Source organism: Culex quinquefasciatus, chromosome 3, assembly GCF_015732765.1.
Source record: "Culex quinquefasciatus strain JHB chromosome 3, VPISU_Cqui_1.0_pri_paternal, whole genome shotgun sequence".
Classification (NCBI taxonomy): domain Eukaryota; kingdom Metazoa; phylum Arthropoda; class Insecta; order Diptera; family Culicidae; genus Culex; species Culex quinquefasciatus.
The window spans coordinates 175,028,198-175,051,841 of record NC_051863.1 but is presented as its reverse complement, the minus strand read 5'-3'; the positions used below and the strand labels follow the sequence as shown (position 1 = coordinate 175,051,841).

Here is a 23,644-nt window from a genome sequence, read left to right as displayed (position 1 = left end):
TGAAAATAATAATAATAACCCCACTGATAAAGGCAACAAGCCAAGGCTCATTGATCGAAGCCCTGCCTCCAAACACCCCTCTGCGTTCAACGCGACCAGCCTCAACCGCGGCTGGTGGATGTCCTCGACAAAGTGCATGCAACACCAGCTGCGACGACGAATGCACCACCAACACATGCACGTTGCAGTTTTTTTTGTTGTTGTTTTATTTTTGCTCACATACACCGTCAAACGGACGTGCAATCGTGTTTTATTTTAGACTTGATTTTTTATCTCTTTTAATGTGTTGGTTTTGTTTATTTTAAACATTAATTAGTAAAAAAAATGATTAACTTGCTCAAAGGAGGACAGCATCACCCTACTAGGTGGTTCGAGAAAAAAAAATGCGAGAATCCTCGATTCCCAGTTGCATCGTGCAACCGTGCAGCAAGTCGATGCAAATTTATTCCAAATGTACACTGGGCTGGCTGCACTGCTGCTGCCGGTTTGCTCGTTGTTGCACAAGAAGTGCACACAAGTGAGGATTGCATACGTAAAGAACGGGCGATGATTTCGTCGTATTTGCATCGCCGCAGATGGAATCGCCGCAGAGGGAAAAATGCAAATGAGGGGAACGAATTAGCCGCTGTCGACGGGGCCTAAGTGGATCAGTGTAACTTCAGTGGGATCCGTGGTGGCAAGGCGGTGTTGAGATAACCTTCTTGTTGAGGTCGACAGGACAAGGCTGCTGGCGGAATGTTGACAGTGTTAGTTCCGGTGAGAGTGATTTGAAGTTTCGTGGAACTGTTTGGAATTTGCAAAATCGGCCTGTTTCAACTGGCGAAAATTTAATGACAGGATTGCCACATTTACTATCCCAAGTAACATTTTTAAACCAACTAGCCACCACCAAGTTTTATTAAGGTTTTATGGTAGCATCTTGACTCTTAATAGGTTCTAACAGGGTTTTATGCCTCGGGCATAAAACCTTGTGAAAATAAAAGCTAAATGGCTTTCAATAAGGTTTTATGAAAGTTTTAAGAGAGTCTTGAAAACCCAAACCTTCCATCGGATGAGGAAGTAAAATGTCGGTCCCGGCCTTGGTTGTTAGGCCGTTAAGTCATTCCAGGTGTAGTAGTCGTCTCCATGCCATAAGTATAAACAACACACCAAACCAAGCCTACTCCGGTGGAATCGCTGGCGGCGGTTGGACTCGCAATCCAAAGGTCGTCAGTTCAAACACTGGGGTGGAAGGTTCCTTGGAGTAAAAAGAGGTTTGGGTGCTCTCCCCATTCAAGCCTTCTGACTCCTAGGTTCGAGCAGAAACTTGCAATAGAGACCACAAAAGACCCGGGGGTCGTTAATGTGGATGGTTTGATTTTTTTTATTTGATTGAACCCCCCCCCCCCCCCTCCCTCCCCCTGAAGACAGTTGTCCATACAAAAAAAACTTTTTTGTATGGATCGTGGTTTATGGATGGTTCCTTCAAAGTGTTAAACAATACGTGGCCTCGCCATCAAAATAGTTCCAGCTGTCAAAATGCTTATGCGCTCTTTTCAAATTTTCCTCTAGAAATGCTCGTATGTTTGGCAGGTGAAAAACTTTGATCCAAACATTTCCATCAATTTGCCGATTTTCACTATTTAAACAACTTATTGGTTCATACTTCTGAGCAGGTTATTACTTAATTACAGATTAAATATGCCAAAATTAAGTGCTCGTTGGAATTGTTCAGTCCAGCTCGATTATCCGAAGTTCGATTATCCAAAGGTTTGTTTTGGACTTTGGATAATCGAATCATCACCAAAAACATTTTTTTTAGTTTTTTATTTTCGTACTTTTAACATCCAATTCGAGTTCTGCGACTCCAATTTAGTCAAATTTGAATAGTTGATTACCTTTGAAATTGAAACTACTCTAAAGTGATTTACAATTTTTTAATCCAAGATGGCGGCCAAAATGGCGATGGTGGAATATTGAAAAAAAAAGTTTTACAGACAATAAACCATACAAATTTGACTAAAATGGGGTCACAGAACTCGAATTTGATGTTTAAAGTAAAAATAGAAAAATACAAAAACAAAATTTTTGTTCGTGATTCGATTATTTCCATACAAACCTTCGGATAATCGAACTTTGGATAATCGAAACTTTGGATAATCGAAACTTCGGATAACCGAGCGTTGGATAATCGAAACTTTGGATAATCGAACTTTGGATAATCGAACTTTGGATAATCGAAACTTCGGATAATCGAGACTTAGAAATAATCGAGTCTGGACTGTAATGCGTTTGGTAAACGCAAATTTTGATCCAAAATTTTATGCAATCTAGCTACTTGAAGATCACATCTGTGTTTGGAAAATGCAGTTTTAATTGAAAATAAAATATATTTCAGATACTTGAAGTTCACGTCCGTATCAGGAAAGCGATGTTTCAATGACCAATTTCATGCAATCTAATAAAAATTCGAATCGAACGGTGAAAATTGTGTCATTTCGGTTTTTTCTCAATGGAGCTATACGAGTTTGAAATCTTACATATTATTCTTCAAGTAAAAAGTTAGTCATCCTCCTCAAAATGCAAATAATCAACGATCACACCACGTTGACAGATTTCTTATAAAATCAATAGTTTTTGAATTTATTATGCTATTTTGACCTTATAGAAGTGATTACCGTCATCTGGGGCGAATCGGGACTACAGTCTGAATAGGGATAGCAGTGTTTAGAGCACTCTAAATTTGGAAATGGATGTCACATTTTGTTGGTCTGAGTCTGTTCTATGTGAAACCTACCAGAAAAATCAAAATATTGTGCTCTAACATGGTTAAAACTGCTGTCCCGATTCGCCCCAGTTGACGGTACTGAAGTTCCCACTATTTTGATCCAACCCTCACAGCTTGATCCATTTCAATCAGCAGACATCATCGAACGGTCTCAGCGCATCGCCCCTTCTTCAGCCAGAACTCCGTTGGTCTCAAAATTCCACTGGTACTTTTTATTCCTACACCAGTTCCGATACGTGTATGTACTGCTCCTCTCTCGTCTTCGCTCGTTCCTACATCGGTTGCGTCTTCATCGTCGTCGTCGTCGTCGATTCGGTTGTCGTTCAACAAGCTGCTGGTCCGTGTACCTCTGCTTCCTTTCATCGTTGAAGGCAGGAGATGCGCAAACCAACCAACCAAGAAAACGACGACGACGATGATGATGATGATATCGAACGGTTCCTCGTGCCTCTTTTGCTGTTACATGCTTTGCTTGCTCTCCTACAAGCTACCATCTCTTCCTCTAACCATGGTCACACAGTCGCAGCCCAGTCATTGACGTCGTCGTCGTATTCTTCGTACACACATGCGGCATTAGAGGAGAGCGTTGCTTATTATTGAAACATTTTCATTTATTTTTAAAATCAAGTTTTTCTCAACATCACACACTCACACAGCGATACGGGGAGGAGAGGCACGCGTCGTGTAGGTGAAGCCCCGTCGTCGTCGCTCGTGGTTGGCAAAGCCTCGAGCTCGGCGTTGGTGTTTGTGGTGTGATGTGTGTGTGTGTGCGAGGAGACGAGGTTCATTGCTTTTCTTTTACTGTTTGTTATTCTGCTTTGCTCGTACTCGCTTGGCTCGGTCTACTTTAGGTTCGTCGTCGTCGTCTGTTACCAATACGTGAATCCACCGTAATGGTGTCGTTGTGGAGGTGACGGTCGACTCGGACGGAACCAGTTTCACCGGTGTGGTGTGTGCGGGTAGGGCCTGCCGCACACGCTGGTGGTGTGCAAATTTGGAATTCTTCTGACCGTCATAGGCGACGACGACGACGACGACGACGGCGAGTTGTTTGCAGCAGGTCGTTGATGTTGCCGAAGAAACGCCGAACCACGGCTGACTGGGGAATGTTGGAGTGACCGACACGACTGCTGGTGTTGGTGTTCCATCACTGGAAGTGGTCGATTTTGGGATTTTGCGATAACGATCAACTGTCCCGCGATTGAGCGCAACTTGATCTAGCGGGGTGCGATGCTGAGTGACCTCATAAAAGGTTGCTGTGAATGGTCATTGAGCACTGCTGACGTCTCCATTCATAGGTTTGTGACGCAAGTGCGATAAATTTGAATAATAGTTGACTAACGGAATGGACAAATACCACCCAACGTTGCAGATCTTTCACAGTTCCGCCTTGATCTGGATGTTTTATTAAATGAGCGAAAGTGAATCCGGTTCAACTTTCGTGTTACTTTTCAAAAGGACGCAAAACAAAACAATACTTATTTTTTCTGTTTACACATGGATTTTAGGTCCTTTCCCAGGCATGTTCGCACTAATTCTGCATTAACTACCGTAACGTAGCATGTTGCCTTGTTTTTATTAAATGAGCGAAAGGTTATCCGATTTGCATTCCAAGTACAGCAATACTAATCATGACAATACGAATCTTTTCCATAGAAAAAGACAACAAGAGTATTCAAGTCTGCTGGTTCGTCGCAACGTAAGGGACACTATAGCTAAATTAAACAAAACTCACCAAGGCGAAAAAGTTTGTGTGGCAATCTTCCAAACTTGCGCCGTTAGTTTGGTGATTCTGGTGCGTCATGGTTGTGTTATTCTTAACATTTTCACTAGAGAGGTAAAAACAATTTCTACACTATCTCATACAGAAGCACGCACACCCAGACACACGCTCTTCTATATTCAGCTCTCGTTTCTCCTTTTAGTAGTGGTGGTGCGGTAAGATTAGCTCCCTTCTTCGAACGGTGATACAATTTGTGCTCACGCGCACACTCACACAACTACGTGTACTCTTCACATGCACAAGCACATAATTTTTCTAGATCTTGACTCCTGTGATGTGCACTCGGGACACAAATTTCTTCTTATTTTTGTACACTTTTTCTACAGTGTAGAGCTTATTCCTTTGGAGAATTGATCTCCAGGTTGCTTGATGTGTAGAGTAGTCGGCTTGAAGTTGTTTCCTCCACTTATTCACAGGCACTGGACTGCTCGCAGTGTCGACACATACACCGACACCCCTAATCGCAAGTACACACACACACACTGTGTGATACACTGCCAGCCTTACACTAGAGATGGCCAATTTTTGCTCCACTCGCACCGTAGAAAATGGCGGACATAGAAAACAAGCTAAAACACTGTTGTCATATTTGACATTTGCGAAAAATGCACGCACACATCCTCAGGCAGGCAGTGTGTGCAGTACTTTTCGGCACGCACACATACCAACACCTGTGCACTTTACTTTCGTCGCCGTAGCGTATTTATGCACTTTTTTTTTCTTCCTCTACGCAAACGCGCCTGTGTGCGTGCACACTCTGTACACTCTCGCACGTTCGTACGCGCTCTCACCCACACACACGGTGTTGTGGCGAAGAAAAAGTGAAGAATTTTCCCTTTTTTCCCGAACTTTGTGTGAAACTTTTCCTCCAAAGTGTAAAACACTTTCACAGCGTGACGTTACGTCGCGATTCGCGTATCCAAGTGCGCGTACTCTGAATCCACCTTGACACACCACTCTTTTCCTTCTCCTTGTCTACTTGCTTCGCACTTTACACAGGGGTAAAAAGCCCAACTTCACTCGCGCCGTTGCAGGAACGCAAAAATAATCCGTCCGTTCGATTCCCACGTCGAGAGTCAATTATATTTAGAAAGTATGTTAAGTCCGCGAGATCTCGATCTTTTGCTTGTTCGTTCGTGTTCGCTCTCGCTCTTTCTCTCTCTCGTTCGCCCGTTCTCTGGCTCACTACACAGCTCTTACGGCCTTTAAAGCGAGGGAAGATCTCACCAATACTACCAGCGTCTCACTCGCACATCAACATAGCTGGCCGTGCGTTGGGATTGATGCAATCGAAACATTTGAGAAATTGCACTTTTTACCAGTACTTTGGGCACACTTTCACCACTTATATCGATTACAAACCGCGAATATAGCGCAACCAGGAGCGCGTAACGGTGCTAGCCGCTGGTTCCGATAGGAAAATCACGCATTTCACGACGGACACGACACGGATAAGCACGGCGGAACACACACACACGTACGCGCGCCTGTAAGGTAGACACCACCAAGCGCCTTTGATGAAGGGCCAGCGACAGATTGCGGTACGAGAGACACGTCCGTTCACGGCAACGGCTAAAAGTACAATGAGGAGAGCCGAGAGCGAATAATGGAATCAACAGTGAATCGGATCGGGCCACTTCCAGTGAGTGCCGCACCGTGATCGAGAGTGGCGGGGTGACCAGCTAGGGATGAGTGCACTGTTTCATGGGTCACGTGGTCATTTGGCGGTGGGATCACCGTTTTCGACGATATCTACATTTTTGCAATGAAGCGCTTCTCGATTACGGACTTCACTACTAAGTACCCACACCAGTATTATCATAAAGCACTTTGAACACCTTCGAGCACTGGGCCCATAACCTGTTAATGGGAATCAACGACTTTCTAATGCAGTCAGGCATACTAATGTTTAAACATGGGGTGAAATTCTTTGCTGTTATTCTGCCATCAAATATCGAGTTAAAACTTGAGTACCTACCTACTTGAACTGCTGCTGCTGTGACGAAGATTCATGAATTGAGAGGATAGGCCACGTTAGCGGTGAAACCTGGTTACAGAATTTTCATTATGTTGCAGTGACTCGGGTTTGGTTTGGAGGAAATGTCGGGTGTTGTAACATTTAACAGGATCTGGCTTTTCCGACGTTTGATGACTATGGAGCATCTAGATAATCTGAAAAGAAAGAAAAAATGTTAGGCTCTCGAAAAGAAACCCGGCATTGTACAACGTAGTCTAAGCTAGATTTCCGTCATGCCGTGTAACTCTAAATGTAGCTTTTCAAAATGACATAACTTTGGACGATGCCAAGCAAGGTTATGTCCTTTTGAGAAATTACCTTGAAATTCTACAATTTCCGTAGCGATTTTGCTCTAGGTCTCATTAATATCTACGTCTGTGTTAGGGAAGCACTTTTTTGTTCGTAAAAATTTAAGCAACAAAAAAACACGTACTTTCGCCTAAACGCATGCACAATGCTAAACATGTTACGGGACACAGCTTCACAAGCTTTTTCATCAAGCTTTTTAGCAAATACTCCAACCTAATATGAACTTTCCTAATCTCCCACTCAAAAGTCAAAAGTCTGGAAGTGAGTGACTCTGCCGCGGATCTCCCGTTGCGTGACGTAACTCTTCCACCCAGCTGTCAGTCGGTCGAGTTCTGTCAAATCGAGCAACACTTTTCCGTGGTGGCTGGACGTTCGTTCCGGCACTTTATTAATCGGACCATGGCAGCATTTATAAGGAATCAATTGTGCAGCAGCGCGATCCAACAGATTACCATCAAAACCGTGAGTATGATTTTGATTTGATTGCTGCTGAGACTTGCCTCATTTGATGTGATTTTTGCAAGCGAGTTCAATGTTTTGCCGAGGTTATAAAACAGAAACATGGTAACTCACAGAGTGAGTGCCCAACTAACCCTTAGCTTGTGATTTTGGTTCAACAAAGTTAAACATTTACTTTCAATCTTGAAAAGGATGCCCTCACGACGGTGGTTCGCCACTACGCCAGCGCGAACCGGGTCAAGCCGTTCAAAAAGGTCACCATCTCGGACCGGGCTCGCAATGAGGCCAAGGCTGCCCAAATGAGGGACCACCCGGAGGATGACGGCGCAGTCATCGTGGCCGGCAAGCGGCTCGAATCCGTCCGTCAATCGCTGGCCTCCAGGGGGTATTTGAGATCTAGCAAACAGTACGCCCCACCGGAGGATGTCCTGTCTAAGATCAGGGAGTTGGCAAAATCAGCCAACATTTCTGATTCCAACAAAAAGTTTGCCGACAATCAGCAAAAGTTTGACTTTTTGGCGGCCTGTTTCACCACGTTCAAACATTCGGTGCCCAACTCGTGCCTGCACGACATTGAATGCGTTGGTAATTTAGCTTTCAAGTTACGAACTAAATAAGATATCTAACTGTAACGTTTTTTCAGAGGACGCTCTAGCCTTCTACCAAACTCCAGTCAGCACGATCACCCCGCTGGAGTCGCTCAAATCGGTGGACCTGCCCGAAAATCTGCACATCCAACACGAGTACGTTCGGTTCCACCCGGAGACGGACACCATGTTCGGAGGAAAGTCGGCCTTCCCGAAGAGTTCGACCGTCGTGACGGGGCTCAAGTACAAGGACAAGTACCGTGGCCACGAGGCGAAAAAGTCGTGGCCTTGATTGCCAAGGGTTGTGTCATCGAGTTAGAGAATAAACGGATTTGCTGAGTTGTAGGATATTCGCTTTGTGTTGGGTTTATTTCGGGTCCCTTTCATCCGTAAGCCGCGGTCATGGCTTTCTTCTTGGCCTCCAGCCACTGTTCCGGGTGTTTGTTCTTCTTGTGAGAGTAGAGGTTCGCGTTCGAGTTCGTGGTCATGCCGCAAACGTTACAGGAGTAAAGCGCTTGTCCGGTGTGGGAAGCTCGGTGTTCCTTCAAATAAATGCTTCGCTTGAACTTCTTACCGCAGAACTCACACTCGAACTTCTCCTCCACGTGGACACGCCGCCGGTGGCTGCTGAGGGCCCGTTCGTTCGGATACATCTGATGGCAAACCTCGCAAGCTACCGACTGGTTGTCCTCGTTGTGAACCGTCCGAATGTGGATCTTCAAGTTAGATTTCCCGTTGACCCACTTGCTGCAGATGTGGCACTGAACCCGCTCGATCGGATTGATCCCCAGATGCTGCTTAATGTGCCGATCCATCGCGAGTTTCGTCCGAAATTCCTGGCCACAGGTGTCGCAGATATGCTTCGTCCCGCCGTTGTGCATGTTGGCCATGTGACTTCGCAACGTTGCCGAACTAGCCAGCGTTTTGTTACATACCGAGCAAACAACCTGCACGTGCGTCTCCAAATGACTCTTCAGCAGATACTCTTTCGGAAAACCGCGGCCGCATTTCTCACATTTGAACGGAAGCGCCTCGTCGGAGTGCATCTTCAAGTTGTGCAGATCCAAATAATATTTGCTATTGTAACTCTTGTTGCAAACATCGCAATGGAACTGGTTCGGATCGATGTGCGAATTAATATGCTCCAATATCTTGCACTTTTTATAAAACACTCGATTGCAGCACTTGATACTCGCCCGAGCATCGTGCGCCTTCCGGGTATGCCGCTGCAATCGGTCAAACGATTCGAAACACTCCGAACATGATTCACAACCCAGCTTGAAAAACTCCTTAATCTGCTTGTTCTCATCCTCCAACTTTTGCTTTTCTCCCCTTCCCAACCTTACCCTGCCTGCCGTTAAGTGGCCTGTCATCCTCCGAATCCGATTCCGACGCTTCCTGCTTGATCTCCGGATCATACTTTGCCTCCTCGAGGTCGGAATCGGCCTGCTCCTGCTTGACAACCTCCTCGCCAGCTCCACTACTCAGCATCAGCTGCAGCTGAACCTGGCTGGACCGGACCGCCTCGTGAAACGCGTAAAACTCGTCAATTTTGACGCAACAGGCTCGGCACATCCGGCAGGGCAGTGGATCATCGGTTGGAAGCTATATCAATAATCTTCATCAAATTCAATTTAAATTGATAAAGAAAATCAGCACTCACCTCAAAGCTAAAAACTGCTTGAATCTTTGCTTGAAACTTGTCGTCCGTTATCGCGGCGGTGTCATCCGGTTCCAGCTTGAGATTGAGACAGATTCGGCACATTTCCTGGATCTGGGACATAGTTGTGGACACTTTTTAGCTTCACGGACGTTTTCTAGAGCTTGCGCTGGATTTTCTGCGGGTTTGTTTTTGTTTTGATTCTTTTTGGGTGATTAAACATGGTGGCGACTCGAAAGTATTTTAAACTAAGGTGAAGCCGTTCATAATTCTAAATTAAATTTTCAAAACAACCTATCCGTTATGGGTTTCCTATGCAGGTAGGACCTTTTGAAAATTTAATCTTCTTTAATCTAATTATTCAAGCATTATCTAGAATTTTTTTTAATGGTCCTATATACATATGAAAGACAATAGCTTATAGGACCTTTAAAAAAATCTAGATTTGTGTTAAACAATATAAAGGAGCTAATATCTGGATTTTTTTTTTTAAATTGTCCTATATAAAATTTTTTTTTTGCTTTTTGTGTGTTTTTGAAACCGCCTTGAGTCAGGGGCTGTCAGGGTGTTAAAAAAACACCAAAAACAAAAACTGAAAATTTGGTTCATTGAACCTTTAAAAAAAAAAACTCCAGAAATGCAGATTTATTTTTGAGAAAAAAAAATACAGATCATAAAATAATCTGGCATCGCTGGTTGGTAATAAAAATTGTCCTTTTGAAAGTTCTGGCTATAACTTGGGCCACAACCTGGAGCGGTCGGTGTCTTGTGCCCAAATCCCAAATATGAGCTTGATTGGACGTAACAGGAGCTGGCGCTCCGCCCTTCAATTTCAAATGAGATTTAACCCGTAAAAAAAGATTTTTTCAAAAATGTCATTTTTTGAGGCATTTTGGCCACCAATGCGTTTACCAAAAACATAACTAGCGGTTTTTCAAAAAAATGCCAAACTTTGAAGGTCTGTACCGATCTCCAGGATGCTCCAAACTTCAATTTTATATATACCAAAAGATGCGCAAGGATCTGACCTACACGCCAGTTATGTTTTTGGTAAACGCATTTGTGGCCAAAATGCCTCAAAAATTGTCGGGTTATTTTGGTCATTTTGGTCTTTTTGGTCATTTTGGTCATTTTGGTCATTTTGGTCATTTTGGTCATTTTAGCCATTTTAGTCATTTTGGTCATTTTGGTCATTTTGGTCATTTTGGTCATTTTGGTCATTTTCGTCATTTTAGTCATTTTGGTCATTTTGGTCATTTTGGTCATTTTGGTCATTTTGGTCATTTTGGTCATTTTGGTCATTTTGGTCATTTTAGTCATTTTGGTCATTTTGGTCATTTTGGTCATTTTGGTTATTTTGGTCATTTTGGTCATTTTGGTCATTTTGGTCATTTTGGTCATTTTAGTCATTTTGGTCATTTTGGTTATTTTAGTCATTTTGGTCATTTTGGTCATTTTGGTCATTTTGGTCATTTTGGTCATTTTGGTCATTTTGGTCATTTTGGCCATTTTGGTCATTTTGGTCATTTTAGTCATTTTGGTCATTTTGGTCATTTTGGTCATTTTAGTCATTTTAGTCATTTTGGTCATTTTGGTCATTTTGGTCATTTTGGTCATTTTGGTTATTTTGGTCATTTTGGTCATTTTGGTCATTTTGGTCATTTTGGTCATTTTGGTCATTTTGGTCATTTTGGTCATTTTGGTCATTTTGGTCATTTAGGTCATTTTGGTCATTTTGGTCATTTTGGTCATTTTGGTCATTTTAGTCATTTTGGTTATTTTGGCTATTTTGGTCTTTTTGGTCTTTTTGGTCATTTTGGTCTTTTTAGTCATTTTGGTCATTTTAGTCATTTTGGTCATTTTAGTCATTTTGGTCATTTTGGTCATTTTGGTCATTTAGGTAATTTTGGCCATTTTGGTCATTTTGGTCATTTTGGTCATTTTGGGCATTTTGGTCATTTTGGTCATTTTGGTCATTTTGGTCATTTTGGTCATTTTGGTCATTTTGGTCATTTTGGTCATTTTGGTCATTTTGGTCATTTTGGTCATTTTGATCATTTTGGTCATTTTGGTCATTTTGATCATTTTGGTCATTTTGATCATTTTGGTCTTTTTGGTCATTTTGGTCATTGTGGTCATTTTGGTCATTTTGGTCATTTTGGTCATTTTGGTTATTTTGGTCATTTTGGCTATTTTGGCTATTTTGGTCATTTTGGTCTTTTTGGTCTTTTTGGTCATTTTGGTCATTTTGGCCATTTTGGTAATTTTGGTCATTTTAGTCATTTTGGTCATTTTGGTCATTTTGGTCATTTTGGTAATTTTAGTCATTTTGGTCATTTTGGTCATTTTGGTCATTTTGGTCTTTTGGTCTTTTGGTCATTTTGGTCACTTTGGTCATTTTGGCCATTTTGGCCATTTTGGTCATTTTGGTTATTTTGGTCATTTTGACTATTTTGGTCTTTTTGGTCATTTTGGTCATTTTGGCTATTTTGGTCATTTTGGTCATTTTGGTCATTTTGGCCATTTTGGTCATTTGGTTATTTTGGTCATTTTAGTCATTTTGGTCATTTTGGTCATTTTGGTCATTTTGGTCATTTTGGTCATTTTGGTCATTTTGATCATTTTTTTCTTTTTGGTCTTTTTGGTCATTTTGATCATTTTTTTTCTTTTTGGTCTTTTTGGTCTTTTTGGTCATTTTGGTCTTTTTGGTCATTTTGGTGATTTTGGTCATTTTGGTCTTTTTGGTCATTTTGGTCATTTTGATCATTTTGGTAATTTTGGTCATTTTGGACATTTTGGGCATTTTGGTCATTTTGTTCATTTTGGTCATTTTGGTCATTTTGGTCATTTTGGTCTTTTTGGTCATTTTGATCATTTTGGTCACTTTGGTCATTTTGGTCATTTTGGTCATTTTGGTCATTTTGGTCATTTTGGTTATTTTGGTCATTTTGGCTATTTTGGTCATTTTGGTCTTTTTGGTCTTTTTGGTCATTTTGGTCATTTTGATCATTTTGGTCATTTTGATCATTTTGGTCATTTTGGTCATTTTGGTCATTGTGGTCATTGTGGTCATTTTGGTCATTTTGGTCATTTTGGTCATTTTGGTTATTTTGGTCATTTTGGCTATTTTGGTCATTTTGGTCTTTTTGGTCTTTTTGGTCATTTTGGCCATTTTGGTAATTTTGGTCATTTTAGTCATTTTGGTCATTTTGGTCATTTTGGTCATTTTGGTCATTTTGGTCATTTTAGTCATTTTGGTCATTTTGGTCATTTTGGTCATTTTGGTCATTTTGGTCATTTTGGTCATTTTGGTCATTTTGGTCATTTTGGCCATTTTGGCCATTTTGGTCATTTTGGTTATTTTGGTCATTTTGGCTATTTTGGTCTTTTTGGTCATTTTGGTCATTTTGGTCATTTTGGCTATTTTGGTCATTTTGGTCATTTTGGTCATTTTGGCCATTTTGGTCATTTTGGTTATTTTGGTCATTTTAGTCATTTTAGTCATTTTGTTCATTTTGGTCATTTTGTTCATTTTGGTAATTTTGGTCATTTTGGTCATTTTGGTCATTTTGGTCATTTTGGTCATTTTGGGCATTTTGGTCATTTTGTTCATTTTGGTCATTTTGGTCATTTTGATCATTTTGGTCATTTTGATCATTTTGGTCATTTTGGTCATTTTGGTCATTGTGGTCATTGTGGTCATTGTGGTCATTTTGGTCATTTTGGTCATTTTGGTTATTTTGGTCATTTTGGCTATTTTGGTCATTTTGGTCTTTTGGTCTTTTTGGTCATTTTGGCCATTTTGGTAATTTTGGTCATTTTAGTCATTTTGGGCATTTTGGTCATTTTGGTCATTTTAGTCATTTTGGTCATTTTAGTCATTTTGGTCATTTTGGTCATTTTGGTCATTTTGGTCTTTTGGTCTTTTGGTCATTTTGGTCATTTTGGTCATTTTGGCCATTTTGGCCATTTGGTCATTTTGGTTATTTTGGTCATTTTGGCTATTTTGGTCTTTTTGGTCATTTTGGTCATTTTGGTCATTTTGGCTATTTTGGTCATTTGGTCATTTTGGTCATTTTGGCCATTTTGGTCATTTGGTTATTTTGGTCATTTTAGTCATTTTAGTCATTTTGTTCATTTTGGTCATTTTGTTCATTTTGGTAATTTTGGTCATTTTGGTCATTTTGGTCATTTTGGTCATTTTGGTCATTTTGGTCATTTTGGTCATTTTGGTCATTTTGGTCATTTTGGTCATTTTGGTCATTTTGGTCATTTTGGTCATTTTGATCCTTTTGGTCATTTTGATCATTTTGGTCATTTTGATCATTTTGGTCATTTTGGTCTTTTGGTCATTTTGGTCATTGTGGTCATTGTGGTCATTTTGGTCATTTTGGTCATTTTGGTCATTTTGGTTATTTTGGTCATTTTGGCTATTTTGGTCATTTTGGTCTTTTTGGTCCTTTTGGTCATTTTGGCCATTTTGGTAATTTTGGTCATTTTAGTCATTTTAGTCATTTTGGTAATTTTGGTCATTTTAGTCATTTTAGTAATTTTGGTCATTTTGGTCATTTTGGTCATTTTGGTCATTTTGGTCATTTTGGTCATTTTGGTCATTTTGGTCTTTTTGGTCTTTTTGGTCATTTTGGTCATTTTGGTCATTTTGGCCATTTTGGCCATTTTGGTCATTTTGGTTATTTTGGTCATTTTGGCTATTTTGGTCTTTTTGATCATTTTGGTCATTTTGGTCATTTTGGCTATTTTGGTCATTTTGGTCATTTTGGTCATTTTGGCCATTTTGGTTATTTTGGTCATTTTGGTCATTTTAGTCATTTTAGTCATTTTGGTCATTTTGGTCATTTTGTTCATTTTGGTCATTTTGTTCATTTTGGTCATTTTGGTCATTTTGGTCATTTTGGTCATTTTGGTGATTTTGGTCATTTTGGTCATTTTGTTCATTTTGGTCATATTGGTCTTTTTGGTCATTTTGGTCATTTTGGTCATATTGGTCTTTTTTGTCATTTTGGTCTTTTTGGTCATTTTGGTCATTTTGGTCATTTTGATCATTTTGGTCATTTTGGTCTTTTTGGTCATTTTGATCATTTTGGTCATTTTGGTCATTTTGGTCACTTTGGTCATTTTGATCATTTTGGTCATTTTGGTCACTTTGGTCATTTTGATCATTTTGGTAATTTTGGTCATTTTGGTCATTTTGATTGGTGCGCTGGAAGTGGGGACGCGAAGTCGTGATTATTCAGGTTATTTTTTTGTGTGCTTTTGTGTCGCTGTTCGTATGGGGGGAGTGATTGTGGTAATCGAATAATAGCATCATTGGTGCGCTGGAAGTGGGGACGCAAAGTCGTGATTATTCAGGTTAATTTTTTGTGTGTGCTTTTGTATCGCTATTTTTGCGTAATTGGGTCCTAAAATGAAGCTTAGATTACTGATATTATTGTTTACAGCGATAAAGCTTATTTTTCTGAGTACAATGACCCTTTGTACGACCACAAAAAGTTTAAAATGGATTTTTAAATTAATTTTGAAAAATTTACCTCGCGGTCCTTCTTGACAGAAAAGCTCCTACTTGACAGCTCGTTCCAAGGGGACCATAGTTGATCCATCGAAAAAATGTTGTCTTGTCAAAAAAAAAATTGCATTAAAATGAAAAAAAGTGATCAGAAATGTTTTTTACCGTTGTACATAAAAATTGACATAAGGCTTTAGTACCCAATTTGTAAAGGTGGTTTAAAAAAATATTCGGAGTGAAAAGTGATTTTTTTTGTGTGTTTTTGGTCATAAATTGTGTGTGTCTTAATTTATTGTTTTGTGATTTTCAAAGCCCTTCCTATATCATCGTTGATCGGAAGGAACGTCGTCGGGTGGATTGTGTTTAAATTTTTTGAGGTTTTATTTATTTGCGGTGAAAAAGCTATTTCTATATAATGATCGAAAGACGCACTGACAATTTGGATCGTCGAGTTAATAGTGGAGCAAAATAACTGGGTGTGAGTGATTGTGTGTGCTAATCAGAAAGACCTTCCCATAGCACCGTTGCTCGGAAGGCTCGCCGACGGGTCTGTTATGAAAGTCCTCCTCATAGCATCGTAGCTCGGGAGGCATCGAAAAGCCAATACCTTATCCTACTAACCCAAAAAAAATAATAATCACGTGATGCTTGAAGGAGATGCTGTGGATTCAACGGTCTCAAGCGGTATCAACAAGTATATAACGAAAAACTATGTGCTTGATGAGTCTGCAACTTCAACTATCGGACTAACATTCCTCCCTTTCGTTGAACTGCAGGCTTCTTGGGAGGACGCCGGTAATGACTAATAAAGTAGGGATCTTCAGAGGTTAAACAGTGAACGGATGGTTGGCTCCCACTGATCATTTTTGATTCATTGTTTAACTTCAGCTGATCTGTCAATAACGGAGTAGCAGCTCATTGGCAGTCAACCATGCTCATGCTCATGCTCATGCTCAAAATGCCTTTTAAAATCTTTTTTTACGGGTTAAATCCCATTTAAAATTTCGCAAGCTCATATTTGGGATTTAGCCTCAGTATGTCCACCGAAACAAACCCATGAATGCCCGCCAAAAAGTCATTTTTGTTACACTCTAGTACTTAACCCTCTACTGCCCAATTTTTTTCGTTTTATTTTTATTTTTCCCGTGTTCAGGAGGTCATTTTGAGCAACTTTTGTGCTATGAAAAACTTTACTTCCCTTGTTTTATGTTTTTCTTGTTTCATTTTTAGTATTTTAATTTGCATTTATCTTGTTTAGTTTATGTTTGTTTTTGGTAGTTTTTGGCCTATTCTACCACCTCCTATCATTACATTTCACCTATCTAATTTTTTCATGTTTTAACTGTCACTTTTTCAATTTTATGCTTATTTTTTACATTTTCTGCTATAGAATGGCACCATTGCGTCAAATTGTAGATAGTCAAATTGTAAAAAAAAATGCGTAGAGGCATAGTCTGGGACACTAAAACAATTGCTGCATACTTCTTTTTACTTATAATAAAGGAAATGTTAGTAAAAACACCGTCAAAGTTTTAAAAACATTAGCAAAGTCAAATAAAACAAGTAAAACTTCCAACCTATAAATTTTCTAGAATTTTTAAAGTTCTTCTTTCCAATGGTTTTTAAAAATCAAAAATTGGTTGAAAATTGATTATTGGCGATTTTTTCAATCGAAGCCCGTCTAAAGGCGGGATTGGGTTGTAGAGGGTAAATGGCCTATCTACAATCACTTAGGTTTTAAAATTATCGAGAAATTAAAAGTGAGAGTGTGTGCGTGCAACATGGAGTTAAACTTTTTAAAGTGCCATGGTAATCTTCACAGCTACTTCACAGAAATTTTAACTCCATGTTGCACACACTCTCACTTTTAATTTCTCGATACGTAGGGTAGAAATTGGAATTCATAGAAATGAATCTGATCATTCTGTTCATCATTAAAAATTTATGGTAATTTGAATCCAGAAAACATGGTCGAATTTCAAATGTGTATTGTATTCGACACCCTGTTTGCTCACGCCCTTTTCAAAAACAGACTTCAAAACATCAGCCCTTGACAGCTTGACTTTCGATTGCGTCCAAAACAAAGGTGGAAAAATAATACGGAGCTCGTTTAGGCCACATCAGGCACGGGATAGAGGTTCCCCACACTATGGAATCGTCCTGCCGCCTCTGTTTGGATCCGTTCGCGGAGAATGCGTCCTCGATCGATGACCCCCAGCTGAAGGCGAAGATGGAGCAGGTGTTCAACTTTCCGGTAGGTTGATTTTGTGGAAGGTAGTTTTGTTGAGTGACCCACTGGATTTCTTTTTATCGGTAGGTTGACCTGAAGACAGGCTATCCGTCCCAGGTGTGCCAGAGCTGTTCGTACACGATTTACGAGTTTTACGTGTACTCTGAAAAGGTTCGGCTAAACCAGGACCGATTGGAGGGTGGGAAGGAATCGTTCGAGAAGGTCAAGCTTGAGCAGCCGGAAAGTATCAAGTGTGACGTTGATATCGTCGGGGATGTTGTGGTTCCGAAGGAGGAGCCCTCGGACGGCGAAGATGATGGGGAGGGTTTTAGCGAAGGGGAGGTCTTTGCGGAGACATATGAACCTCCGGTTAGACGGCGGAAGCGAACGGTCACCAGGAAGCCGCGGAAGAAGCGAAGGAGACTGTCGTCGGATGATTCTGACGAAGAGGACGAGGATGGTGGCGAGAATTCTGAGGGGACCGAGCGTAGAAAGCGTAGCTATAAGAGCAAGGAGGAGAGGGAGGAGGAGTTTCGACAGATCTATGAATTCTACAAGATTGTGTGTGATTTGTGTAAGCATACGACGCCGGATTTACCTACGTTGAATCGGCATTTTAAGGAAGAACACGATCAAGATGGGTACCTTCTCTGCTGCAAGAAGAAGATGTACACACCGAAGGTCATGTTGAACCACATAGATTACCACCGTAATCCGGATGAATATCAATGTAAGCTGTGTAATAAAACCTACAACAGCAAGGAGTATTTGGCGAACCACATGGTCAAGAAACACAACGACAGTCGGCAGGATCTACCATTCCGGTGCGACCAGTGTAATCAGGCATTCCGTAAGGAGAATCAGTTAGTTTCGCACAAGAAATTCCATGAAAAGGTCCAGTGCAGCATTTGCGATAAGGAGTTCGCAAACAAGTTCACGGTTAAAGTCCACATGGCGAACATGCACAGTGACGTCGATCGTCGAATGATTTGCGATACCTGCGGGCAGGAGTTCCTGAACAAGTTATGCTTCGAACGGCACGTGAAAGAGCACGCGGGCATCGAGGTCATCAAGCGGTACCAGTGTCACATCTGCAACGCATGGATACGCGGCGAGCGCGGCCTTCACCAGCACATGGTGAACCTGCATGACAACAGTGGGCAGCAGTGGATTTGCAACATATGCGGCAAGCAATCGCCCAACTTCCGGTCTCTGTCCAAGCACAAACGCGTCGTTCATTGCGAGGAGAAGTACGAGTGCGAATTTTGCGGTGCCAAGTTCAAGCAGCCGGTCAACCTGAAAGAACACCGAACCATTCACACCGGAGAGGTGCTGTACTCGTGCGAGCACTGTGGCGTCACGAAGAACTCGCGGTCCAACCTGTACGTACACATCAAGAATGTCCACCCGGTCGAGTGGGCCGCCAAGAAGCGTAAGGCGGAGGAGGCTAAAATTCCCAAGAGTCAAGCGTGATGTGATGATGGGAAGAAATCGTACTGGAAATGAGTCTTCTTTGTTGTTTTTATTTTATGCCGAAATCCCGAAAATCTGTTTGGTTGGTTATTCAAACGTACACAAGTTGATTCACCAACTTTCCAATCGAAACGATACCTTCTGTGTCACATAATCGCAAATGATTCTAGAAGAAGATTGTAAAAGAAACGATTTTGCACCACCCTAATTCACACCAACACCTTCTTGAGCTGTTACACCTTCTGCTTGTTCTATCTTTTTGTTCAAATCTCAATTCTCTGTTGACAAGAATAATAAGTGAGAAATCACAACAAACTTAAAAATGGACGGATGTCGCCTCTGCCTAGACCCGCACGCAACGGGTCCCATCTATCCACTGGAGGACCCCGTTTAAAGGAACAGTTGACCACGGTGTTCAACTTTGCCGTAGGTAATCCAACAACTCAAAGGCGCAAAAACTTAAGATTGCATTCACTTCAGATCAACGCAGACGTCGGCGGAATATGCCAGCAGTGTTCCACGACCGTGTCCGAGTTTTACCAATTTGCGATCAAGGTTCGCAATAATCAAGAGCAACTCATCAGCGGCACGCTGCAGGCTGAATCGGTTAATGTAAAAGTCGAAGCCACCGAGTTTGTCGAGGCTCAGATTGGGGAGGGTGATGAGACGTTTTCGGAAAGGGAATTTAAGGAGGAACTATCGGAGGACGATAAGGATTTCAGCGATGACGACGAGTCGTACGACCCGCCAGGGGAGGGCAAGAAGGCTGCTGAATCGGATGATGAAGAGATTGAAGATTCTGAACCATTGAGCAAGCGGAAACGGAGGCAGACCAAAGAGCGTAAATTGAAGAAAGTGAAGAGATTGGATGATGAAGACGGGGTTAAGCGGAGGGGCCGCAAACATGCGTCCAAAGAGCAAGTCGAGGCTGACTTTAAGAAAATCTACGAATTCTACAAAATGGTCTGCGATGATTGTGGAATCGTAGTGGAAGACTTTCCCACGTTGGACGCTCACTACCAGGAGGTGCACGATCGAGGTGGGTTCATCGTATGCTGCAAGCGGAAGCTGTCTATCCGGAGCAAGATGTTGGAGCACATGCAATTGCACGAGAATCCCGATGCATTCCGGTGCAAGGTTTGCGGCAAAAACTACAAGGGAAAGGACAACTTGATGATGCACACGCTGAAGGCGCACAGCCCGGAGGAAGAACAGGTGTTCAAATGCGATTTGTGTCCGCAGTCGTTTGCATTGAATCACATGCTGAAGGCACACATGATGAAACATCAGAAGGTAGAATGTACAGAGTGTGGCAAGATGTTGTCCAGCAAGGGTGCGCTTCGTTCGCATCAGATCAACATGCACAGCGACGTCGATCGAAGGATGATCTGCGATACCTGCGGGCAGGAATTCCTAAATAAGTTTAGCTTCGAGCGACATGTTAAGGAACATGCTGGGATTGAAGTGTTGAAGCGGTTCCAGTGTCACATCTGCCAAAAGTGGCTACGCGGAGAACGAGGACTTCAGCACCATCTTCACTACACGCATTACGATCGCGAGAAGACACATATCTGCGACATCTGTAACAAGCAATATCCTACTGGACGAGCGTTGTACAGTCATCAGCAGATCGTCCACGTGATCGAGAAGTACGAGTGTGAATTTTGCGGTGCAAAGTTCAAGCAGCCGCTGAATCTGAAGGAACATCGAACCATTCACACCGGAGAGGTTCTGTACTCGTGCGAATATTGCGAAAAATCAATGAACTCCAGAGCAAACTTCTACATGCACATCAAGAGGAATCACCCGTTCGAGTGGGCGCAGAAGAAGAAGAAAGCAGAGGAAAGTAAGATGCCGAAGGCTACGAGTACCTAGTTGAATAAAATGCCATAAATCCACTTACAAAGCTTGTTTATTTTATGATAAATCTCAATACAAATCCTAACCCCCTACCTCCTGTTTCTTCGCCGCCCACTCCACCGGATGATGCTTCTTGATGTGCACGGCAAAGTGCGCCCTCGAGTTCATCGTCGCATCACAGTGCTCGCAAGCGTACAGCCGTTCTCCGGTGTGCTGCGTTCGATGTTCCCGCAAATTAACTTGCTGCTTAAACTTCTTGCCGCAAAACTCGCACTCGAACCTCTCGGCCACATGCACCGTCCGTTTGTGGCTGGCCAGGGCCCTCGGGCTGGGGTAGACCTGCTGGCATACGTCACACGACACGTGCATCTGGCCCCGATCGCCGTGCACATACGCGATGTGTCGGCTCAGGACTATCTCGCCGCGAAGCCACTTCTGGCAGATCTGGCACTGCACCCGCTGGATCACCTCGATTCCGGCGTGCGCCTTCACGTGCCGCTCGAAGGTGGTTTTGCTAAGGAATCCCTGCCCGCACGTCTCGCAGATCATCCGCCGATCGATGTCGCAGTGGGCGTTCGTCATGTGAGAGCTTAGCGTGGTCTTGTTAGCCAGCACCCGGTGGCAGATGGGGCATTCGACCTTTTTGTGGCTCTCCAGATGCAGTCGCAACTGGTAGGATTTGACGTACGACTGAGGACATTGGTCACACTTGAAGGGACGATCCTCGTCTGTGCCATGTACTTTGAGCTGGTGCACCGACAGAAAGAACTTGTTCTTGTAGTTCTTGTTACACAACTCGCATCGAAACGCCTTCGGGTTCAGATGCCACTCACGATGTTCAAGCAAATGTGTGCGCTTTGAAAGTTTCTTTTTGCAGCACATAATGTACCCATGCCGGCCATGGTGCGACCGGAAGTGACTCTTCAGCGCGTTGAAAGATTCAGCCGTTTCCTCACACATGTCACATCTCATCTGGAAGAATTCGTTCAATTTCTTGTTCTCTTCGGCCAATTGTTCTTTAGGTTTTATGTTGATCAGCTTCTTCTTCGGCTTCTTAACCGGTGGAGGAGCCTCAGCGATCAACTCCTCTTTATCGCTATCCAAAAGCTCTTCCTTAACATCAATAGAATCCTCAACATTAGCTTCCTCACCAATGTCGAGTTCTGCTGGTTCAATTTTAACAGCCTCGATCGACACCGATCCCGAAAGCTTTTCCAGGTTTGCACGGACCTGCTCCGAGTAGTCGTAAAAATCTGCAATTTTGTGCGAACAGTTGTGGCAAACATTTCGCAGGTGGCCTTCATCAAGCTCGACCTAAAACAAATATCTTTATTTTTTTAAATAAACTTTACCACAAATAAAATTGCAAATATTACCGAAAAGTAAAACACCTTGTTCATCTGGGACTTAAGATCCGGTTTATCAATGGACAAGCTGCTATCCGTGAATGTTTTCAGGCACAAACAACAATCGATCAGCTGCATCGTTATATCCGTCCTTTCGTCACTTATTTTGGCTTGTTTCTGTTGTTATTGACTGTATCGTACGGAATCTGTAATCTGAATGTTGATAATAACATCGTAAGCTCAGTTTTCATGAATTTGTCTTCGTTTCATTTCGTTATTTTCTTCATAGGGTGATGCTTTTTTTCAACAAACTTTTCAGCAAATCTTAAATTTTATTTTTTTATATTTTGAGATGTTAACCAAAATTTAAAATTTAAAGGTTAAACAAATCTTTTATTCAAAAAATGTATTATTTGGAACAAAATTTGATTTCACATTTTTATTCCAAAACTATACTTCTCAAGTACTTTAATTATTGAATTAAAAAAATATAATTTTATAACTTTATGTTCAAGGGTCCTGATTTTCGGTTCAAAGATCAAAAATCACTCACTCATCGCCGAGCGAATCTTTGCCGACTGGAGCTCGCAACCAGTAGCGAGCGAACACTACACTCAGGCTGCCAGCGACTTGCTCAATCGCTTCTCCCAGCGACACAAATACTTCGTGAATTTCTTTGCCCACTCCGTCCGTCGACCCGACTCACACGAATACGTTCAGAGGAGAGAATCTAATAACATACCAGCTCGGCGCTCTTTTGGCCTGCACGTGGTAGTTGTTTGTATTTGGCATGATGGAAATTTCTTTTGTCTTTGATGTCGTGTTATCAACAAAATTGCAAAACATGTTTGATAACATAGATTTTAAGCAGTTTGATAACTGAGTAAAACAAAGCCGATCGCAAACTATTTCGACTCAGCGACTGAGCGACATAACGCAATCGGTCTCTCTGAACCATTCGCTGTACTACCCGATTGAAGGGAGAGGAAGAGCAAAGAGAGAGTATTCTGTAACTATTGGTCTGGAAGCGACAAACGGTAGAAAACGGTCAGAGCAGTTTTTTTGTCGCTTTCAATTTGTGGTCGCGAGTAAATGAGACATTTTGGAGCAATCAGGACCCTTGCTTTATGTTTTAGGGTTTTAGAATTTACGAATTCCTGAATTTGAAAACTTCAGATTATCAGTTTTTTTAGAATTCTAGAATTGAAGGAAAAAAATAAATTCTAAAATCCTGAAAAATAAAATTATAATGTTTTTATTTTTTATATTTCAAAATATTTAATGTTTGAAAATTCTGATTTTGGAATTGAAATAGTTTAATTATTTTTTTTACAAATACATATTTTTCTAAATAATTTTATAAAATATTAGAATGTAGGTATTTCAAAATTTTAGAGATCAATGCAATTATAAATTGGAGCGTTTGGTACGGTATGTCCACGCATCCTTCCTCCCCTCTAGATTCTGTGAAATGTGATCCGTTCTCAAACTCCTCTCTGCGGTAAACTCAACGCTGTAGGGCTGGCCGCTTTAATTTTTGTAATTCATTTTGTTGTGTTCTCGGATGTACTGCAATTGACAAGAAAAGTGTTCGGGGCGTAATCTAATCACAAGACTTTTCAGTATGCT

The 23,644-nt window shown here is 41.6% G+C and overlaps 6 protein-coding genes across 10 annotated transcripts in view; 3 read left to right on the top strand and 3 right to left on the bottom strand.

Moving 5' to 3' along the window:
- LOC6040647 (mediator of RNA polymerase II transcription subunit 13) overlaps window positions 1-6,150 on the bottom strand; it is an 81,093-nt gene extending 74,943 nt beyond the window's left edge. For 2 of the 5 annotated variants that reach the window (XM_038262806.1, XM_038262810.1), the window contains exon 1: window positions 4,503-6,149. In XM_038262806.1, coding sequence (XP_038118734.1) covers window positions 4,503-4,571 — 69 coding nt within the window. In that variant the 5' untranslated portion in view covers window positions 4,572-6,149. Of the gene's footprint in view, window positions 1-4,502 lie in introns of all 5 variants that reach the window. The other 3 variants (XM_038262809.1, XM_038262807.1, XM_038262808.1) reach the window with 3 other exon arrangements.
- Window positions 6,151-7,181: 1,031 nt separating this feature from the next.
- Window positions 7,182-8,272, top strand: LOC6040644. Its single transcript, XM_001849957.2, has 3 exons — window positions 7,182-7,338; window positions 7,527-7,920; window positions 7,979-8,272. Exons 1-3 carry the CDS (start codon window positions 7,276-7,278, stop codon window positions 8,212-8,214), a joined length of 693 nt encoding a protein of 230 aa, XP_001850009.2. The 5' UTR covers window positions 7,182-7,275; the 3' UTR covers window positions 8,215-8,272.
- On the bottom strand, window positions 8,259-9,705 carry LOC6040643 (transcription factor grauzone). Its single transcript, XM_038261359.1, has 3 exons — window positions 9,586-9,705; window positions 9,343-9,527; window positions 8,259-9,296 (listed from the first exon to the last, which is right to left on the bottom strand). Exons 1-3 carry the CDS (start codon window positions 9,703-9,705, stop codon window positions 8,306-8,308), a joined length of 1,296 nt encoding a protein of 431 aa, XP_038117287.1. The 3' UTR covers window positions 8,259-8,305.
- Window positions 9,706-17,040: 7,335 nt separating this feature from the next.
- Window positions 17,041-18,843, top strand: LOC6040642 (transcription factor grauzone). Its single transcript, XM_001849955.2, has 2 exons — window positions 17,041-17,360; window positions 17,424-18,843. The coding sequence occupies exons 1-2, from the start codon at window positions 17,256-17,258 to the stop codon at window positions 18,807-18,809; spliced, it is 1,491 nt and encodes a 496-aa protein (XP_001850007.2). The 5' UTR covers window positions 17,041-17,255; the 3' UTR covers window positions 18,810-18,843.
- Window positions 18,844-19,125: 282 nt separating this feature from the next.
- Window positions 19,126-20,711, top strand: LOC6040638 (transcription factor grauzone). Its single transcript, XM_038262814.1, has 2 exons — window positions 19,126-19,235; window positions 19,290-20,711. The coding sequence occupies exons 1-2, from the start codon at window positions 19,140-19,142 to the stop codon at window positions 20,682-20,684; spliced, it is 1,491 nt and encodes a 496-aa protein (XP_038118742.1). The 5' UTR covers window positions 19,126-19,139; the 3' UTR covers window positions 20,685-20,711.
- On the bottom strand, window positions 20,704-22,270 carry LOC119769629 (transcription factor grauzone-like). The gene is made up of 2 exons (XM_038262816.1): window positions 22,046-22,270; window positions 20,704-21,983 (listed from the first exon to the last, which is right to left on the bottom strand). Exons 1-2 carry the CDS (start codon window positions 22,151-22,153, stop codon window positions 20,751-20,753), a joined length of 1,341 nt encoding a protein of 446 aa, XP_038118744.1. The 5' UTR covers window positions 22,154-22,270; the 3' UTR covers window positions 20,704-20,750.
- Between the last annotated feature and the right edge of the window lie 1,374 nt (window positions 22,271-23,644).

Excerpts from the sequence above, each read along its gene's own strand:
- LOC6040638 (XM_038262814.1), top strand. The coding sequence starts at position 19,140 with ATGTCGCCTCTGCCTAGACCCGCACGCAACGGGTCCCATCTATCCACT. Across the intron at positions 19,236-19,289 it reads CCACGGTGTTCAACTTTGCC|ATCAACGCAGACGTCGGCGG; the intron begins GTAGGTAATCCA and ends CATTCACTTCAG.
- LOC119769629 (XM_038262816.1), bottom strand. The coding sequence starts at position 22,153 with ATGCAGCTGATCGATTGTTGTTTGTGCCTGAAAACATTCACGGATAGC. Across the intron at positions 21,984-22,045 it reads ACAAGGTGTTTTACTTTTCG|GTCGAGCTTGATGAAGGCCA; the intron begins GTAATATTTGCA and ends TATTTGTTTTAG.
- LOC6040642 (XM_001849955.2), top strand. The coding sequence starts at position 17,256 with ATGGAATCGTCCTGCCGCCTCTGTTTGGATCCGTTCGCGGAGAATGCG. Across the intron at positions 17,361-17,423 it reads AGCAGGTGTTCAACTTTCCG|GTTGACCTGAAGACAGGCTA; the intron begins GTAGGTTGATTT and ends TTTTATCGGTAG.
- LOC6040644 (XM_001849957.2), top strand. The coding sequence starts at position 7,276 with ATGGCAGCATTTATAAGGAATCAATTGTGCAGCAGCGCGATCCAACAG. Across the intron at positions 7,339-7,526 it reads AACAGATTACCATCAAAACC|GATGCCCTCACGACGGTGGT; the intron begins GTGAGTATGATT and ends AATCTTGAAAAG. Across the intron at positions 7,921-7,978 it reads GCACGACATTGAATGCGTTG|AGGACGCTCTAGCCTTCTAC; the intron begins GTAATTTAGCTT and ends ACGTTTTTTCAG.
- LOC6040643 (XM_038261359.1), bottom strand. The coding sequence starts at position 9,705 with ATGTCCCAGATCCAGGAAATGTGCCGAATCTGTCTCAATCTCAAGCTG. Across the intron at positions 9,528-9,585 it reads AAGCAGTTTTTAGCTTTGAG|CTTCCAACCGATGATCCACT; the intron begins GTGAGTGCTGAT and ends TTATTGATATAG. Across the intron at positions 9,297-9,342 it reads TCCGACCTCGAGGAGGCAAA|GATGACAGGCCACTTAACGG; the intron begins GTATGATCCGGA and ends TCGGATTCGGAG.